The 17974-nt window shown below is 41.4% G+C and overlaps 1 protein-coding gene across 7 annotated transcripts in view; it reads left to right on the forward strand.

Annotated features, from left to right (window-relative positions):
- PDE5A (phosphodiesterase 5A) overlaps positions 1-17974 on the forward strand; it is a 159266-nt gene that overhangs the window by 44570 nt on the left and 96722 nt on the right. For all 7 annotated transcript variants that reach the window (XM_002717227.6, XM_008267901.5, XM_008267898.5 and 4 more), the window contains exons 4-5: positions 15296-15367; positions 17680-17769. In XM_002717227.6, the coding sequence (XP_002717273.1) occupies positions 15296-15367; positions 17680-17769 (162 nt within the window). The remainder of the gene's footprint in view (positions 1-15295; positions 15368-17679; positions 17770-17974) is intronic.

The raw sequence follows: 17974 nt of genomic DNA on the forward strand, positions 1-17974 counted from the left end.
TCCCTTCAACCACTGAGTAGAAATTAATATTCTAGGCTGAATTTGAATAAAAGGACAGGAGATGATGATCTTAAAAAACTTTTAAAAAATTTGTGTTCCTTCATAGTAGTGAGGGAAGAAAAAGGAGAATGACCTGGATTTAGAATTGCAGACCTCTTTATTTAATACGAATTGTCTCCTGATCATGAGTACTATATTGGCTATCTCGTCCAGCATAACAAATTTCACTACCCTTAGTGGTTTTGAGCACACATTCCTTATCTCACTGTTCTGGTGTTCAGGAATCCTGGAGGGACTTTTCTGAGCTGCAGGTGGCTACAGTCAAGCTGTGGGCCAAGACTGCCTGACTAGTGCTTCAACATCCGCTTCCCAAAAGGCTGTGAACAGGAGACCTTAGTCCCTTGTCATGCAGGCCTCTCTGTAAGTTGCTTGGTATCCTTGCAACAGAACACCATGGCAGTTAATTTCTCCACAGTGTACTTTGCAGGAGAAAGAATGGCCTGGTTTGCAGAACCACTATGCATCTTGCATATTCTGTTCTGTAGAATCAAGGCACTGAGTTCTGCCCAGACTCAGGGATGGGAACAGAAACTCCACCTCTTAAAGAGAGTGGGATCAAAGAATTTGTGGAGATTGTTTAAACCCACCAGAGGTGGTACTGATGGGTTGTTATTATTTATTATATGTAAGATTGATCCATATTTATTATTCTCTTTCATCAAAAACCTACCAGGTGATACAAGAGGAGCTCTACTTGTTAATTAAAATAATATTCACCAGTCATTTATTTTCAATCTTTTGTGTACTAAAAATATGAACAATCAGACTGGGTTTATCAAAAGGGAGTGAATTGCTGTTCAGGACTGGATTTTATGGTGCAGCCTGTGCCTGAGACACAGGCATCACATAGGAATGCTTCTTCAAGTCCTAGGTGTTCCACTTCCAATTCAGCCCCCTGCTAATTTACTTAGGCCCCTGCTACCCATGTGGAAGACCCATATGGAGTTCCAGGCTTAAACCTGGCCTAGTCCTGGCCATTTTAGCCATTTGGGGAGTGAACCAGTGGATAGTTGATGGGTCCATTTCCCTCTCCCTCTCCCTCTCCCTCCTCCCTTTTCCTCCCTCCGTCCTCCTCCCTTGTCCCTCCTCCCTCTCCATATCCCTCTCTCTCCTCCGTCTCCCTCCTCCCTCTTCCTCCCCCTCCCCTCCCTTTCTCCCTCTGTAACTCTGCATTTCAAATAAAGGTACAATAAATCTTTAAAACAAACAGAAAAAGATTGGCTTGAGTCAAAGGGTAGAGAAGAAGTAGAGAATCAAAAGAGGAAGACTGAGGAGAAAAAGAGGAAGGTACCTGTTTCTTTATAGGGTGGCAAATGATTGAGCTATTAAAAACTTAAAATGTTTTGCCACCAATGCCGTGCGCAACATTTGAGGTGACTGTTTGCATGTAATAGAGGTATTTTGCCACTTAACTACACACAGGGGATGCTGGTTGGTGAGTCTTTATTGTGTCTTTCTGTACCATGGTGTTAAACCTCTGTTCATGGAGCAAGAACGGAGGGAGTGTGTCTATTACTTTGTGACAGTGTTTGCTTGAGTATAAACTGGAAGGCCAGAAGTGCCTGGAAATGAGGCCATACAGGTGGGGTGGGGGCAGATCCTGAAGCACCAAGCACATGCAAAGGAGGTGCTGGGTATTTTTCTTTTTTTTAAAGCCAGGAAGCACGTGCTATTATTTGAATATCTGTGTGGCGATGGCATTAAATCTTAACATTTTCCTTGTGTAACATCTAACCCGCAGCCACAGAATTTGACAGGGGATAGAAATTGATAACTTAGTAATTTCTATGTTCTTTCACAGTTAGACTACTTTGTCTAGAGGCAGGAAAGCTGGTTAGTTTGTTGCAATAAATCTAAATCTAAAATACTTTATAGGTTTTGAGATAGGGTTAGAAGGATGGGAGTGGGGTTAGGCTTGTGATATTCCCTAAAACAAAACAGAGCAGGGAGGCTTGTTCTTGGGGGACAAAGACAATTAGCTATTTATTTATTTATTTATTTATTTTTTGCATCTGCTGTTTGACAGCTAATTACTTTCTGCTCTCCCCTCTAAACTGTACACTGCCACCCTTCAGTGCAAGGTGAAGTCATTGGAAGAATTTTCCCTATTTGCTTCCCCAGGTCCTGCATTTGAGTCCCTGTTTCCTTTTTGCTTTTAGGGGTAAGCTGTGAACCAAGTAAAGCTCAGCCTCCTGTTTGTGCACCAGATCTTATCTCGGCTCCTACTCAAAGACACAGCAGGGCAGGTCTCCCCTCTATGTCCAGAATTATCACGGTTTCCCACTCTAGTCAGTCTGTTCATCAGTAGACATATACGCTGCTATTTCTCTCATCTTTAAAACAAAAGACCTACCGGACCACACATGTCCCTTCATTTCTTGACCATCAGAGTAAAACTCTTTGAAAGAGTTGTCCTGTCCCTGTTTGCCATTCACATTTCCTTCTAATCTCTCTTTGAACATATCCTGCCCAGGTGTGCACCTGCTGTTTCCACCATCTGGAAGTCTCTTGCCCCAAATGGCCCACTCCCTCACCTACCTTGAGTTTTCACTCAGAGAACGCCTCAGTAAGACCTGCTTTGACCGTCCCTACTGAATACCAGCCATTGCCTTTCTTTGCTACTCTGCTTTCTCCGTCAAACTTTTTTTTTTTTTTTTTGACAGACAGAGTGGACAGTGAGAGAGAGAGAGACAGAGAGAAAGGTCTTCCTTTGCCGTTGGTTCACCCTCCAATGGCTGCCGCAGCCAGTGCACTGCGGCTGGCGCACCGTGCTGATCCGATGGCAGGAGCCAGGTACTTCTCCTGGTCTCCCATGGGGTGCAGGGCCCAAGCACTTGGGCCATCCTCCACTGCACTCCCTGGCCACAGCAGAGAGCTGGCCTGGAAGAGGGGCAACCGGGACAGAATCCAGCGCCCCAACCGGGACTAGAACCCGGTGTGCCAGCACCGCAAGGCGGAGGATTAGCCTAGTGAGCCGCGGCGCCGGCCTTCTCCGTCAAACTTAAGCATATAGTCACCACTTGACATACTACATATTGGCTGCCTGGGTTGTTTACCATCTGTCTCTTTCCAGTCGACTGAAAGCTGCCCGAGAGTGATGTCAGATAAGAATGTTTCATGAAGGAGGTGACGTTTAAGCAGGAATCTGGTTCGCCTGAGAATTTGTAGTGTGATTCTTTTCTCAAGGGTGTTTGTTTACCATCTTGAAGTGTGGTAACCAAAACTGGTTGACAAGTGAAAGGATCGTGAGTAGAAATTTAGCCAAAGCTCTGTGATAAATAGCAGTACTGCTGTGATCTTCATTCTGAGACTTAGAGATGCATAATAACTTGTTTATTGATATTATCATCCCCATTTTAGGGGAGGAAATGTGGGCTTGGTCCAGTTAAGGAAATTGCCCAATGTCACCTCTCATTTAAGTAGTAGAGCTGGAATTCAGACCCATATCATTGAATTCCTTTGTTGTTGTTTTTTTTTTAAGATTTATTATTTATTTGTATGTCAGAGTTAGAGAAAAGGAGAGGCAGAGAGAAAGAGAGAAAGGTCTTCCATCCACTGGTTCACCTCCCCCCCGCCCATGGCTACAACAGCCGGGACTGGGCCAGGCAGAAGCCAGGAGCCAGGAGCTTCATGCAGGTCTCCCACATGGGTGCAGGGGCCCAAGGAAATGGGCCATCCTCCACTACTTTCCCATGTGCATTAGCAGGGAGCTGGATTGGAAGAGGAGCAGCAGGGATGCAACTGGCACCCCTATGGCTTGCCAGTGCTACAGTGGCTTTACTGCTACACAGCAGTGCCAACCCCACATCTTCAAATTCTGAAGCTGAACTTCTCTTCAACACAGAGCAGTTGCCTTTCTCCACCTTTATTAGTGGTAGTTCCTTAAAAGCCACCCACAGACAATTTCATTTTGAAAATACAATTTATGGACTGGAATAATATTCATCTGGTAAAATATAGAGTTGAGTACAATGGTCCCAAATACCATTAGCAATTTTATTGTATAATATGTGGCACAGCTATGTGGAGCAGGATATGTGTTTTCTGCTGGTAACACCTACAGCTAGGAGTTTTGCTGGTGAGACAGAGGTTTACATCTCAGCTTTTGGATGTTATTAGCTTTTCAGGCTCATCTTCTATTTGGAGGAAATATACTTGGAAAATTACTTGGGCTGTGAGGACATGATAAGATATTTCCTCTATGTGAAGGACTTGAGTATAAACAAATTATATGCACACATACACACACAATAATAGGGATATCCAGCCTTCTGTAGCTAACAATGTGGTTAGTTGGATGAGCAGAATTGCATTATCAATGTCTGAATCTTCAGTTTGAGTATAAGAAAGGTGGTATTCTCTCAGCCCTTTTGATACCAATTTTTTTACATGAGATTCTACCTCTTCAATGTTTTAATGTGTGAAAAGTGACTTTTGACACTTTCACTGTGCTATTTCTCTTCTGTTTGTACGAGGTATGTATCATGGGCACACTCCCTCACCCTGTAATTATAAGGAAGCTTTATTAGCACAGCACTTTACCAGGCTATCAAGACATGACCTTATTGTGAGTGCAAGCAATGCTGGAACAAACTTGATCTTGATGTAACAGAGTCCAAATCCAACATTATCCAGGGTATGCCTGTTCTTTTGCAGGCCAGTACCCGGTGGCAGGCAGAACACCACCCTTAAAATAAATCTTAGTTATGAAGTAAATCCAAGGCTCTGATGTCATTTTAGGTAATATCATGTAAAAAGGTGGGTACCAGCAGTGGAGGAATTATTCTGATACAAAGTACAGTTTGTATGATATACACATTGTTAATTAGAGCAGAGAGACAGCCTGTGAAAGAGCTCAGACTTTGTAATAGAAGTGACTTGGCCTTAAATGCTGACTCAAGAGCAGTGATTCCCTGAGCAACTTTCTTTGCCTCTCTGTGCATTAGGCATCTGTCTGAAGTCCAAACACACAGGGTGGTTTTGAAAGTCCTCATGAGACAAAGAATGTGGCAGTTCCCACTGCAGAGCTCTTCACCTAATGGGTGTTCAGAAAATGTCCATTTCCTCCTTTTGAGGATGTTGCAAGGGCAGACAAATGGGAGAATGGAAAGTTCAACAACAGTAAACACAGCACAGATCCTGCCCTGGGAAAGACAGCAGGCTGTTTTCTGCTATGTAACCTTTGTGTCTCCGGCTGTTTTGAAAGGGCATATAAGGAGACTTTACTTGCATTGGCTATGTGCTTTTCTGTCTCAGGGCTGAACTTCTGTATCCCAAGGGGGACAGAATGGTCTAATACAAAGGAATAGGGTCCTGTGGTTCTAGGTTGAAGAACTTACCTCATTGCTTAAAAGCTAGTGTGGTAGGGAGTTGGAGTTTAGTATTTGGCAAGGATGAGGGATTTTGTGTGTGTGTGTGTGTATGTGTATGCAAAGGTATGAGTACAAACACTAAGATCAAAAATTATGGCCAGCACCATGGCTCACTAAGCTAATCCTCCACCTGCGGCACCGGCACACTGGGTTCTAGTCCCGGTCAGGGCGCTGGATTCTTTCCCGGTTGCCCCTCTTCTAGTCCAGCTCTCTGCTGTGGCCTGGGAGTGCAGTGAAGGATAGCCCAGGTTCTTGGGCCCTGCACCCACATGGGAGACCAGGAGAAGCACCAGGCTCCTGGCTTCGGATCAGCGTGGTGCCCGGCTGCAGCGGCCATTGGAGGGTGAACCAACGGCAAAAGGAAGACCTTTCTCTCTGTCTCTCTCTCTCACTGTCCACTCTGCCTGTCCAAAAAAAAAAAAAAAAAAAAAAAAAAAAAAAAAAAAAAATTATGCCCAGCATCCCCCTGGATGCAACTGGAAACCATTAGACTTTGGGAAATAAGCCAGTCCCAAAAAGATACATACCATATGTCCTTCCCAATCTGTGGTAACTAATAGAGTACCTAAAAGGTAATCTATAGGAGTGAAATTGACACTTTGAGAAGTGATGATCTTTACCAGCCCTTTTCTCCACTGTTGAGGAACAGTGCAAGGAACTCAATCTCAGGTTGAGTGTCCAGAGACAGGATATCTACTGCCCCCCAGAGGCTGGCCTTGCTCTGGCCCCATCTGGGGAGCATCCATTCTGCCAAGTGGCACAGAGCAAAGGATCAGAGAAACTCAGCCTGCTTCACCATGACCCAGACAGCTGGGAACTCTGTGGGCCTCCTCATTCACAGACCTTCAGCGATCACAAACTCGTGCAGTTTTTTTAAATAGCAGACTTACAACGTACATACAGTGAAATACACAGAACTCAGATCTTATTGTACAATTTGATGAGTTCTGACAAGTGTATATGTATCTGTGTACATTAACAACCCAGTCATTCCCCACCACCCATTGCTAGCACTGTTCTCATAGCAATCACTGTAAGTTAATTTTGCATTTTCTTGAATTATCTGCCTATTTTGGGGGCTGAATTATTTCTAGATATATCAGCATTTTTTCCTGTTGGATAAATGATTTTGGCATAAAAACTTTCACAAGATTTATCATCCACATCAAAGAAAAAACCTGGCACAGCCACACTGGATTTGTTTTTGTTTCTTAAAGTTATAATTCTGAAGTTGCTCCTTTTCCTTTGATGAAAACATGCATTAACAAGACAAGCATACTTATGGAATCTGAAGACTAAGCCATGGTATAGTTGGTTCTTGTGATTCTTTTAGTTTAAAAGAACAGTCCTTAGCAACCTGTATCTCATGCAGGTGCTGGTTCTACTTTGCCCTGGGTCATGGGAGTTCAGAACAGCACAGGGGATTCACTATGGGACTTTTCTGGACTTCAGCTCCCTCTGCCATACAGTGGAAATAAGGACAGGTCCCTCCAGGGCTGTAGCAAGGACCACATGAATGAACAGGCACAAAATGCCTATCACATGCAGATCCTACCTTCTTTTATCATCACAAATCTGTGTTTGGCTGGGAAAAGTTGTATTAACTATGATAGGACTATGTTAACATCCTTAACTGTGTTAGCTATGGCATTGATTATGTATGAGGGGGCTGCATAAAGCTCGTGGAAACTTCCCATTGTCTTTTAATTCCATTTTCCACAAACTTTTTGAAGACTTTTTGCATTTCTGATGCTAGTTATCTTCAGAGCACTGCTTTTTCTATCTTGTAACTTCTCAGAAGCTTCTCACCTGCGTGGCTGCCTGCAGCCAAGGCTTGGAGAGTAAACTAAGTCACCATTCCCCTGGACTCATCCGTGTCTTAGCCCCCAACCCTGGGAGATCCATAAACAGTCTTTGGAGATAAATCATAGGTGCAGCAGCATTTGTACAAGCAGATGAAGGAAAGGGATCACAACTAGATAAATCGGTCTTACAGATCACTCAAAGGAATGTCAGCAATAAAAGCCCAGCAGCCTATCTGAACAACTGGGAAGGTCAAAGTTAGTAAAGGCACACGTGGGCGACACAAAGAAGAAACCGATACAGCCAATTTTAAAAAAACGAAGGTGTTCAGTATCTCTAGTAATCAGCAAAATGATGATAGAAACAACAATGAGATCTACTTTTGTGACCATCAGGTTGGCAAACATACAAAAAAAAAAAAAACCTGATAATACTGGGGCTGATGAGGATGTCAAGTTAACAAAAACTCTTATGCATTGCAAGTAAAAGTATATATTTCTGTAATCCCTTTGAACTGTAACTAGAGAAGCGCTTGCCTATGTGCATAAGGAGACACATGCAGAAATGTTCACTATTGATCATTTGTAGAAGCAAAAATGTCGCAAACAACCCAAATATCCTTGCAATGTTGTATGAACATTGAATGAATCAGACCTAAATATATTGGAATAAATAACATTAAATAGATCGACAGGCTGCTGATGCATATGATGTAATTTAATTTAATTTAATTTAATTTTGAAAGGCAAACATACTATGTCTTACTTATAAGTTTATGTATTAAGAGAGTATAATGAACAAGATGGATTGTTGGGAAAGGGATGGGAGGAAAAAGATTGAGACTGGGAAGAGACAGTTCGATTTAATTTTATGTTAATTTTATAGTAATAGTAATGAGGAAAACATCACCAGATATTAACAATTAGTAATTTCATATATCAGTGATTATCAAACTGTCTTTTGTCACTGACCCAATGTCACATGGCATCATCTGAGAACTTTTAGCAGCACAGATTCTCAGGCCCCTACCTAGGTCTGCTGATCTGAAACTCTGGAGGTGGGGCTCAGAAACTGTTTTAACAAGGCCCACACTACCACCGCTCCAGGTTACAGAGACAGGGATGTTTGCCATTTTATTCTCTGTGATTTTCCTATATTTTTACTTAAAAACTTAATAACATCATGCTTTCTTTTCCCTGTCTCCAAAATCTTTCTAGGTTGTAAGTTGAAACTTATTAACCAAATAATTAAAGGCTTGTTAAGGAAGGAAACTTCTCATTGCCTTAAAAAGTTCTCAGATATAGGTGGATCTCCTGCTATCAAGCCAAAGAGTAGAGAAAAATGGGCATATATAATTTATACTGAATACCTGTTATCCAATAAGTATATCACTCTAAATATTTTTATCCTTTTTAACGATTCTCCCATTATCATCAACATCAGATATCTCTGAAGCATTGAGTGCATTTAGAACAATGCAAAGTATTGATGATCTGTAAGGGATAAGATATAAGTCATGTCCTAAAAAAAGGATCTAATTGGAAATTCAAGGTGTGAATAGATAAAACGAGATTCAAAAGGAGGATATCTATCTCACTGTCAGATGTATGGCATACACAGCTGTCACAGGACGTTCCCGAGGAGTAGGTTTGAAGGGAAAGCTTTATAGAGCCTCAGCTTCAGTAGAGAAGGTAGAAGTAATATTTCCAGGAATGATATGAAGAAAGGAAATTGCAGCATTCTAATTCATGTCAGTGATTTAGTTTAAATTGATGGTATGGAATGTTTGGCAGTCTTTAATTTTTATCCATTAAAAAATTTTTTTTGACAGGCAGAGTTAGAAAGTGAGAGAGAGAGACAGAGAGAAAGGTCTTCCTTCTGTTGGTTCACCCCCCAAATGGCCACAATGGCTGGTGCGCTGCACTGATCCGAAGCCAGGAGCCAGGTGCTTCTCCTGTTCTCCCGTGCGGGTGCAGGTCCCAAGCACTTGGGCCATCCTCCACTGCCTTCCCGGGCCACAGCAGAGAGCTGGACTGGAAGAGGGGCAACCGTGACTAGAACCTGGTGCCCATATGGGATGCCGGTGCCGCAGGTGGAGGATTAACCAAGTGAGCCACGGTGCAGGCCCCTCTACATATTTTAACTTCAGTGGCTAAATGCCTAGGAAACTTCTGCTTTAATACCAAATTCATCTGGACTATAGGCAGGCACATTTATTTGAAACAAAACTGATGAACTGAACTGGAAGAAGAGCAACTGGGACAGAATCCGGTGCCCCAACCAGGACTAGAACCCCCAACCAGGACTAGAACCCCGGGTACCAGCACCACAGGCAGAGGGTTAGCCAAGTGAGCCACGGCACTGGCCTATCCATTAAAAATTATTGAGAAATGAGGTGACCTATGGTATACAAAACAGTATCCTAAGAGGATAAATGACTTAAGTGTCTAAGATGGACTAAAGACAAGACAACTGGGAAAGAGATACCAGAGCCTTCAAAGAAAGTAAAGATTTATTTGGTGAAACAGAAGATACAAGTTGAGGAGAAGGAATGGAAGAATGTAGTAATAATAATTTAATGAAGGATTTTTTTATTGCTGCTATTAAAAATCTTCCAGAAATTTAGTGACTTAAAACACAAAGGTATCATCTTATAACTTTGGAGGTCACAATCCAAAATAGTTCTTAGGGCCAAAATCAAAGTGTAGTGGTGCTGTGTTCCAAGGAGGAGTCTTCAGAGAGGAATCCATTCTCTTGCCTGTTCTAGCTCCCATAGGCTACCTGCATCTCTTGGCTCATGGCCCCTTCCTCCATCTTCAAACACCTGCACCATTTCTTCAAATCTGTTTGGTTGCTTTGTTTTTTATAGCAGTTATATTCAGTTAATCATCCCTTAATGAACTAATCTGTACTGTCAAAGTCTATAGAATCAACAGTGAGTTCAATAAGCAGTTACCAGAAAGGATAAAAATAATTGTTCTTGGAAGTCCTCTTTCCATGAAGTTGCCTAATGGAAACACTTTTCCTTAATATTAGGGGAAAAAGACTAAATAGGAAATATCTGGTGTTCAAGGGATACAAAGTATGTTTTGAACCCCTTGAACTAGACTTCTATAGACTGAATAATGCAGAATATTCCCCACCCCAAACAGGAGTCAGATACAATTCCACCAAAACCAGTTTTTAAAACATACAAACGAGCTCAAGAAAGGGAAAACTATATGTCCTGGAAACAGAGGAGAATCTAAGGTGAGAAAAGTGAATGACCAAAAGTCATCTAGGTCCATGGAGGCCCAAGGTTCTGTGTAGTGTGGTAGATGTGTGAGGGTAATGCCTGTAGTCCATGAGATGAAGTTGGTGCCCACAGAAAACCTACATTTGTGAAGTTCCTTCCATGACCATGCACCTAGCACAACTCTACTGGCAGCTGGGAGAAGCAACAAGGATGCTTGCCTTCTGCCTACAGCAATGAGAGAAAGAAGAGTCTTTTGTAGACCGTGAGGACACAAGCCTGTGGCACACACAGGAAGGGATTCAAGTTCCCACCTTCAGTGCAGTGAAAAACAGAAACACAGGCTCTGGACACTTCATGAATCAGTGAACATGGCAGTCCCATAGGAAACAGATCCTGCTAAGGAGGACCTTACAGTCAAAATTAACAAAAAGAATTTTTTGAAAAAGGAGAATAGAAACTAGCATCTAAAAGGAGAAGAAAGAATAGGCAGGTTTAAAAAAATCAAAAATTTTAGAAATTAAAAATAGTTATTAAACTGCATGAACACAGCTGTGTTGGGGTGAAAACTGACCAATGGCATATAATCAGTATGGTTTCAGGGACACTGTCCTTTTAACCACGGAGAAAATTTTTAGTCTAGAGTTAGGAATAATGCTTTTATGTATATATAAAATCCTTATATATATATTTATATATAATATATATTTATATATATATATAAATAATCCACAGTATAAAACATGCAGATAAGAACTAAGCTGCAACTGTTATTCAGATTTTAATAAAGGGAGAGCTCTGGGGACCATCCCCCTGTCTACTGAAGAAGCTGCTTTTAAGTGTTCTTGTACTTCCGTGGGAGAGCCTGCACATCCACTGGGAGCAGGCTGTGTTTTAATTCTGCCTTTCCAGTAAGGACTGATGCTCCCTGACCCAAGCATAAACTATTTTACATTGTCTTCCCTTTAATCTCTCCCCTACAGTCCCAAACCATCATTCAGTCACTCCACATACAGATTATTGACTAGGTCAAGGGTAGCTCCAGCCAGCAGCCATGGACTACAGTGAGCTAATTGGCACATGCTGACTTTGACCTCATTTTTAAGGGACTACAATGAACTAATCTAAATAATAGCATTTTTACAAGTCTCGATTTTAGAAAAACACATTTTGCAGCCAATTTTATTTTTCTTTTAAGACTTGGAAAGAAACTATTCTCTCACTGTCAATTTATGGTAATATAATGATGGAATAAAATATAATATTAATAGTTTGATTATTGGACATTTTAAAAGCAGCTGGCAGGGACAGGTGCTTTGCCCAGTGGTTAAGATGCCAGTTAAGGCTCCCATAGCCTATATCAGAGTACGTAGATTTGATGCCTGGCTCTGGCTGCTGACTGTCTTCCTGCTGTTTGCAGACACTGAAGTTAGTGGTGATGGTTCAAGTAGTTGGGTCCCTGCCACCCTCTTGGGAGACCTGGGTTGAGTTCCTGCTTCTAGCGTGAGTCCAGTCTCAACTATCATGGGCATTTGGGGAGTAAGCCAGCAGCTGGGAGCTTCCCCGCTCTCTCTCAGTCTCTCTACCTCTCAGGTAATTTTTAAAGCTGTTATATTTTTAAAGAGCAATGGGGCATGGATGTCCTACCTGACAGCCTGACTACTCGGTGAAACATCCACCCCTGCATTATATTTTTGAGTGAGCAGAGCTTTTTCTTTACTTTCTTGCCGTGTACATTATTTCACACAGCCTCAAGTACAAATAGAGTATCAGCATATACTTTTCATACCATGTAATTATCAGGAAAATTTTGCATTAAGTCTCTATATCTGGTTTAAACTCAGTTTCTGGGGATTTAGAATTTAAATCTTTATTGTATAAGGCCATTTATTAGGGCAAGTGTTTGGTGTAGCAGTTAAGATACCACTTGGGACACATGCATCCTGTATCTGAGTAACTGGGTTCAAGTCTTGGCTCTGCTTTAGAATCCAGCAGTCTTCTAATGTACACTCGGGAGGCAACAGGTGATGGCCTAAGTAGTTAGATCCCTGCCACTCACCTGGGAGACTTAGATTGAGTTTCAGCTTCTGTCTTTGTTCTGGCCCAGTGCCACCTGTTGTGGGAATTTGGGGAATTAACTAATAGATGGAAAATTCTCTCTCTCTCTCTCTCTCTCTCTCTCTCTCTCCCTCTCCCTCTCCCTCTCCCTCTCCCTCTCTCTCCTCCCTCCCTCCCTCCCCACCTTCTCTCTTTCTCTCTTTGCCTTTCAAATAAAATATACATTTATTTAAAATGTAATAGAAATTTAAAAGTAATTTCCTTTTTATAGAAAAGGGATTTATTTATTTTGAAAGTATTAGAGAGAGGGAGGGAGGGAGAGAGAGAAAAAGAGAGAGAGAATCTTCCATCCACTGGTTCACTCCCCAGATGGCCACAATGGCTGAATCCAGGAGCCTTATCTGTGTCTCCCATGTGGGTAGCAGGGGCCCAGATACCTGGACCATCTTCCACTGCTTTTGCCAGATCATCAGCAGGGAGCTGGATCAGGATTGGAGCCATAATCCAGGGACATACACCGGGCTCTGGTGTCATAGGCATTGGCTTTACCCGTGGTGCCACAACACCTGCCCCAAATGTCATCTTTTCTGAGAAGCTTTCCCCTTCCCCACAGTGGATGCCCCTCCAGTACACTAGCAGTCTAAGGGCATCTGCATCCTAGAAACTCAACACACTGCGGCAGTGTGCTCTAAGTATGTTGATTCTCAGCCCCTTCAGCGTAGTCTTCAAAGTTTTTAACACTCTGATATATAGGCACTTCAGCATTAGCTAAGTAAATAAATGAATTAATGAACATTGAAAATAAGTTAGACCTCTGCTACTGTATATTAGACCCAATACCCTTAGGTGATTTTCGTCAGTTTTGTTTCAAATAAACGTGCCTGCCTATAGTCCAGACGTGTTTGGCATTAAAGCAGAAGCTTTCCTAGGCATTTAGTCATTGAGGCTAAAATATGTAGAAGTCTATCAGCTATTTTGAAGAACTGAAGAATGTAAAAGAACAAAAAAATAAGAGCTGAACTATGTGTAATAATAAGGCCCAGGTACTTGGGTCCCTACAACCCACATGGGAGACCCAAGTAGACCTCTAGGCTCCTGGTTTTGGCTTGCTTCATCCCTCATCCCTAACTATTGTGGCCACTAGGGCAATGAACCAGAGGATGGAAGATGTCTCTTTAGCTAGCTAGCTAGCTGTCATCTATCTCATATTTTCAAATAAGTAAATCTTCACAAGATATAAAGCTTAGGATAATTGTACAATTTAATTTATTGTTGTCAACATCCCCTCTCTCTTTCTCCCTCTTTCTCCCTTTCTGTCTCTCTCTCTCTGATGGAGAAAGGAAACGTGTTGAAAAGAGCAGAAGGCTGGCGCCGTGGCTCACTAGGCTAATTCTCTGCCTGCGGCGCCGGCACCCCAGGTTCTAGTCCCGGTTGGGGCGCCGGATTCTGTCTCAGTTGCCCCTCTTCCAGGCCAGCTCTCTGCTGTGGCCCCGGGAATGCAGTGGAGGATGGCCCAAGTGCTTGGGCCCTGCACCCGCATGGGAGACCAAGAGGTAGCACCTGGCTCCTGGCTTCGGGTCAATGCAGCGCACCGGCCATAGCAGCCATTTGGGGAGTGAACCAATGGAAGGAAAACCTTTCTCTCTGTCTCTGTCTCTGTCTCTGTCTCTCTCTCTCTCTCTCTCACTGTCTAACTCTGCCTGTCAAAAAAAAAAAAAAAAAAAAGAGCAGAAACAATATCAGACAAGATGTATTTCTCCTTCTTCTAGAGGTGGGGTTTATATCAGTTCATTAAAGCTGAGCACCTAGAATGAGGTGAGAAGTGAGGATGAACCTTCCACACAAAACCAGGGACTGCATATTCCTAAAATATAACCATTTAGGAGATAATATTTTATTTCACAGATACTACCTTGAAGGAAGGAAAGAGTAGAATTTACAATCAATAAAGAGAAGACAAAAGTAAGTTAGTTGAAGTTCTTTCTAGGAATAAGGACATAAACTGAAATTGGAACTAAGCAAGTAAGTGAAATACTCTTTGAATGAGAGGATTCTTAAAGTCTTATTAAATTTTTTGTAGAAAGTTAAAGTGTATTCACAGAGTGTAGCTCAGTCATCTTAAGGTCTACTTTATCTTTCAGAAACCTTCTGATCTATTTGAAATAAGGCTCAGCCTGTTAACTTCTGTTTTGATTTTTCTTTTCTCCAAAATATGTGAAAATGAAGCTGGACTACCTCCCTACTTTAAAAATTCTTCTTCGCCTTCCTGATCCTCTTGCATTCCTCCTGTGGTTGGCTGCTGGGTCCTGTTTCATTTCCAGTGAAAGAACTTTTAGCCCTCTTGAAATGTATTTAGAGCTAATATAGAATGTGCCTTGTATTATATAGGTCTATTTGAAATATAATAGAAATATATTCCTTATTCTCAAAATCTGTGGAAAATATTCACTTAAAATGTGGTTGCCAATAATTTCATAAATTTACTCACAATGTAGGGTAACATCACAGAATCCAATGTAGTTTGAACCTCAGGAAGATAAAAACCTTGAAATTCTTAGGAGTGTTGGGGATAAAAAATGTAGTAAGAGATATAGGACTTGTCCACCTGATGAGCGGTTTTTATTTAGTATAATTCAATGCTGTGCTTTGTGTTTTGTAGCTTAATGTTATTTTAAAACATTGTGACATAACTTATATAAATATAATTTCATGAATTTATATTAATAATTCAGTCAAGGAAAAACTTGTCACTTTTCTTTCCTTATACCAGGTTGTTGGTGTAGCCCAAGCCATCAACAAGAAATCAGGAAATGGTGGGACATTCACTGAAAAAGATGAAAAGGTACCAAAATCTGTGTCTGGCATGATGCTGATTTAGGAAAATGCTATCTCCTCACTGTGTCTGCAATTCTAGGATTAACTGTTGCTGAAATGGTTGATCGCAAAAAGCACTCTGGTTAAAAATGGTCTGAAGTGTTCAGAAGTGTCTATTTGGCTAAATACAGTAATGATTTGTCTTAGTTGCGTCTATGTAATTCAACCAGCAGAATCTCCCAAATGCCCTCCTCTCTGTGCCTCCACTGTGCCCGGAGCATGTTGGGGCCAAACAGAAGAGGACTGATGGTACTCTATGTCATTTACCTTCCATCGCTGCTATAAAAAAATTCAACCCTGAGTATAAAAACACCCTAAGAATGCTGCTCCAAGTTCAGCATGCCAGATTGGCTAAAAATTGGAATTGCTTCCTGGTGAGGCAAATTTCCTAATGTTTTATAAGCTTTGCACACAGACGGTGGGGCGCCAAGGTGCGAATTCGGTCTGGATGCTGTGAATTTAGCTTCAGAAAGAGCAGCAGTCAGCATTCTTTTATTACTCTTCTCATCCAACTCTGAAGGAGTATATGCTGCACACCATATTGACGTGCTGTCCATTTAAGCGAGCTCTCAGGCCTGTTTCTAACTTCCTTGTGGTAGGTTTTATTATTTCTCTTCTTGAATGTAAGTCTATGTATGTCATCGTGACCAAATTCTTTCTATTCCAAGTCTACTGCTATTTTTTAAAAGTTTTTTTTATTTGTTTGAAAGACAGAGTTACAGAGAGAGGTGGAGACACAGAGAGAGCAAGAGGGAGAAAAGAGAGGGAGAGAGAGAGAGAGACAGAGAGATCTTCTATCTGCTGGTTTATTCCCCAAATGGTTACAATGGCTGGAGCTAGGAAGCCAGATGCCAGGAGCTTCTTCCAGGTCTCCCATGTGGGTGCAGGGGCCCAAAGACTTGGGCCATCTTCTACTGTTCCCAGGCCATAGAAAGAGCTAGATAGGAAGAGGGGCAGCCAGGACTAGAACCAGTGCCCATATGGGATGCCAGCGCTTCAGGCCATGGCTTTAACCTGGTGCACCACAGTGCCAGCCCCAAGCCCATTGCTATTTATGTTGCTCCATTGAAAATTAGAAGGAAGATGTTCAAAGAAGACAGTTATTTTTGTCTCCATGCTGTGGGTGGATTAACACCTGTATTGGTCTCAATGATTTAATTGCTTCAGAACATATTAAGGACTTTTGTAAATCAGAGTAATACACATTTAACTTCCTGTGTTCCATCAAAGATACCTGAAATTCTTTGGTGGGAAGCATCCTTCTTAGATTGTGTTACATCCATTATTTTGTTCACAGTCTATTAACATAAACTCCTCTTCAACTGATAATGCAGTTTTTGGATTCTATCACATGAACAAAATACCTCTGTGATTATGAAAAAGTATGTCATCTAAAGATTTATTTTATACTGTAGTTAATATAACTGTAAGCACATCACCCTAATGAATTATGAAGCAATAGGTCCATATTAAAAAGAGAATATTTAAATTAATATTTGCAGGGGCTGGCACTGTGGTGTAGTGGGTAAAGCCGCCACCTGCAATGCTGGCATCCCATATGGGCGCCGATTTGAGTCCTGGCTGTTCCACTTCCGATCCAGCTCTCTGCTAGGGGCTGGAAAAGCAGTAGATAGAAGATGGCCCAAGTCCTTGGGCCCCTGTACCCATGTGGGAGACCAGAGGAAGCTCCTGTCTCCTGGCTTTGTATTGGCTCAGCTCTGGCTGTTGTGGCCATTTAGGGAATGAACCAGCGGATAGAAGACCTCTCTCTCTACCTCTGCCTCTCTCTGTAACTCTGTCTTTCAAATAAATAAAATAAATCTTAAAAAAAATAATATTTGCAAGTTTATATAATTTTTGCTGTTAAGCCGCTATTGCCAATATTCTCTTAAGTATTTGAACTTTCTTTCGCTTCAGTAATAACTTGCAATCTTTTTATATAGTCCCAGAATAGATCCAAGTCTAAATATCAGGCAGAGACTACCCTAAATTTCTCACAGAGCAAGTTGCAATTCCAAATAATATAGAGATTATCTTAGTCTCTCTCCATTTTCTCCTATTAATGTATACCTATCACATGATCTTATTGGAACTTATCAATACTTGATATCTACCAGTTGTACCATTCTAATTTTATCCAGAACAAATATCTACACTTTCGGCTTTCTAATATTTATTTCAGCTATAAATATTATTGGATATACTTTGTGTTTCAGAAAATAATACTTAAACTATTGTATGGACAGCTCTTACTTGGCTGTTGTCGTATTGGTTTTCTAGGACTTTGCTGCTTATTTGGCATTTTGTGGTATTGTCCTTCATAATGCTCAGCTCTATGAGACTTCTTTGCTGGAGAACAGGAGAAATCAGGTAAGTGATTAGTAAATAGAGAAAGTACAGAATTTATTTAAAAAAATTAAAATTTTATCCAAATAAAGAATGCATGTAATTAAAATCCAAATAGTATAGATTCGGTTTCTAAATATTTTAGCTGTCTCTTCCAATAGTTGGTTTCACGTCCTGTTTTCCATGTTCAGTTGCTTTTGTTAGACGATATTCATCACTCAAGAGAGAA

Source organism: Oryctolagus cuniculus, chromosome 8, assembly GCF_051225735.1.
Source record: "Oryctolagus cuniculus isolate XC-2025 breed Fujian yellow rabbit chromosome 8, ASM5122573v1, whole genome shotgun sequence".
NCBI classification, from domain to species: Eukaryota; Metazoa; Chordata; class Mammalia; order Lagomorpha; family Leporidae; genus Oryctolagus; species Oryctolagus cuniculus.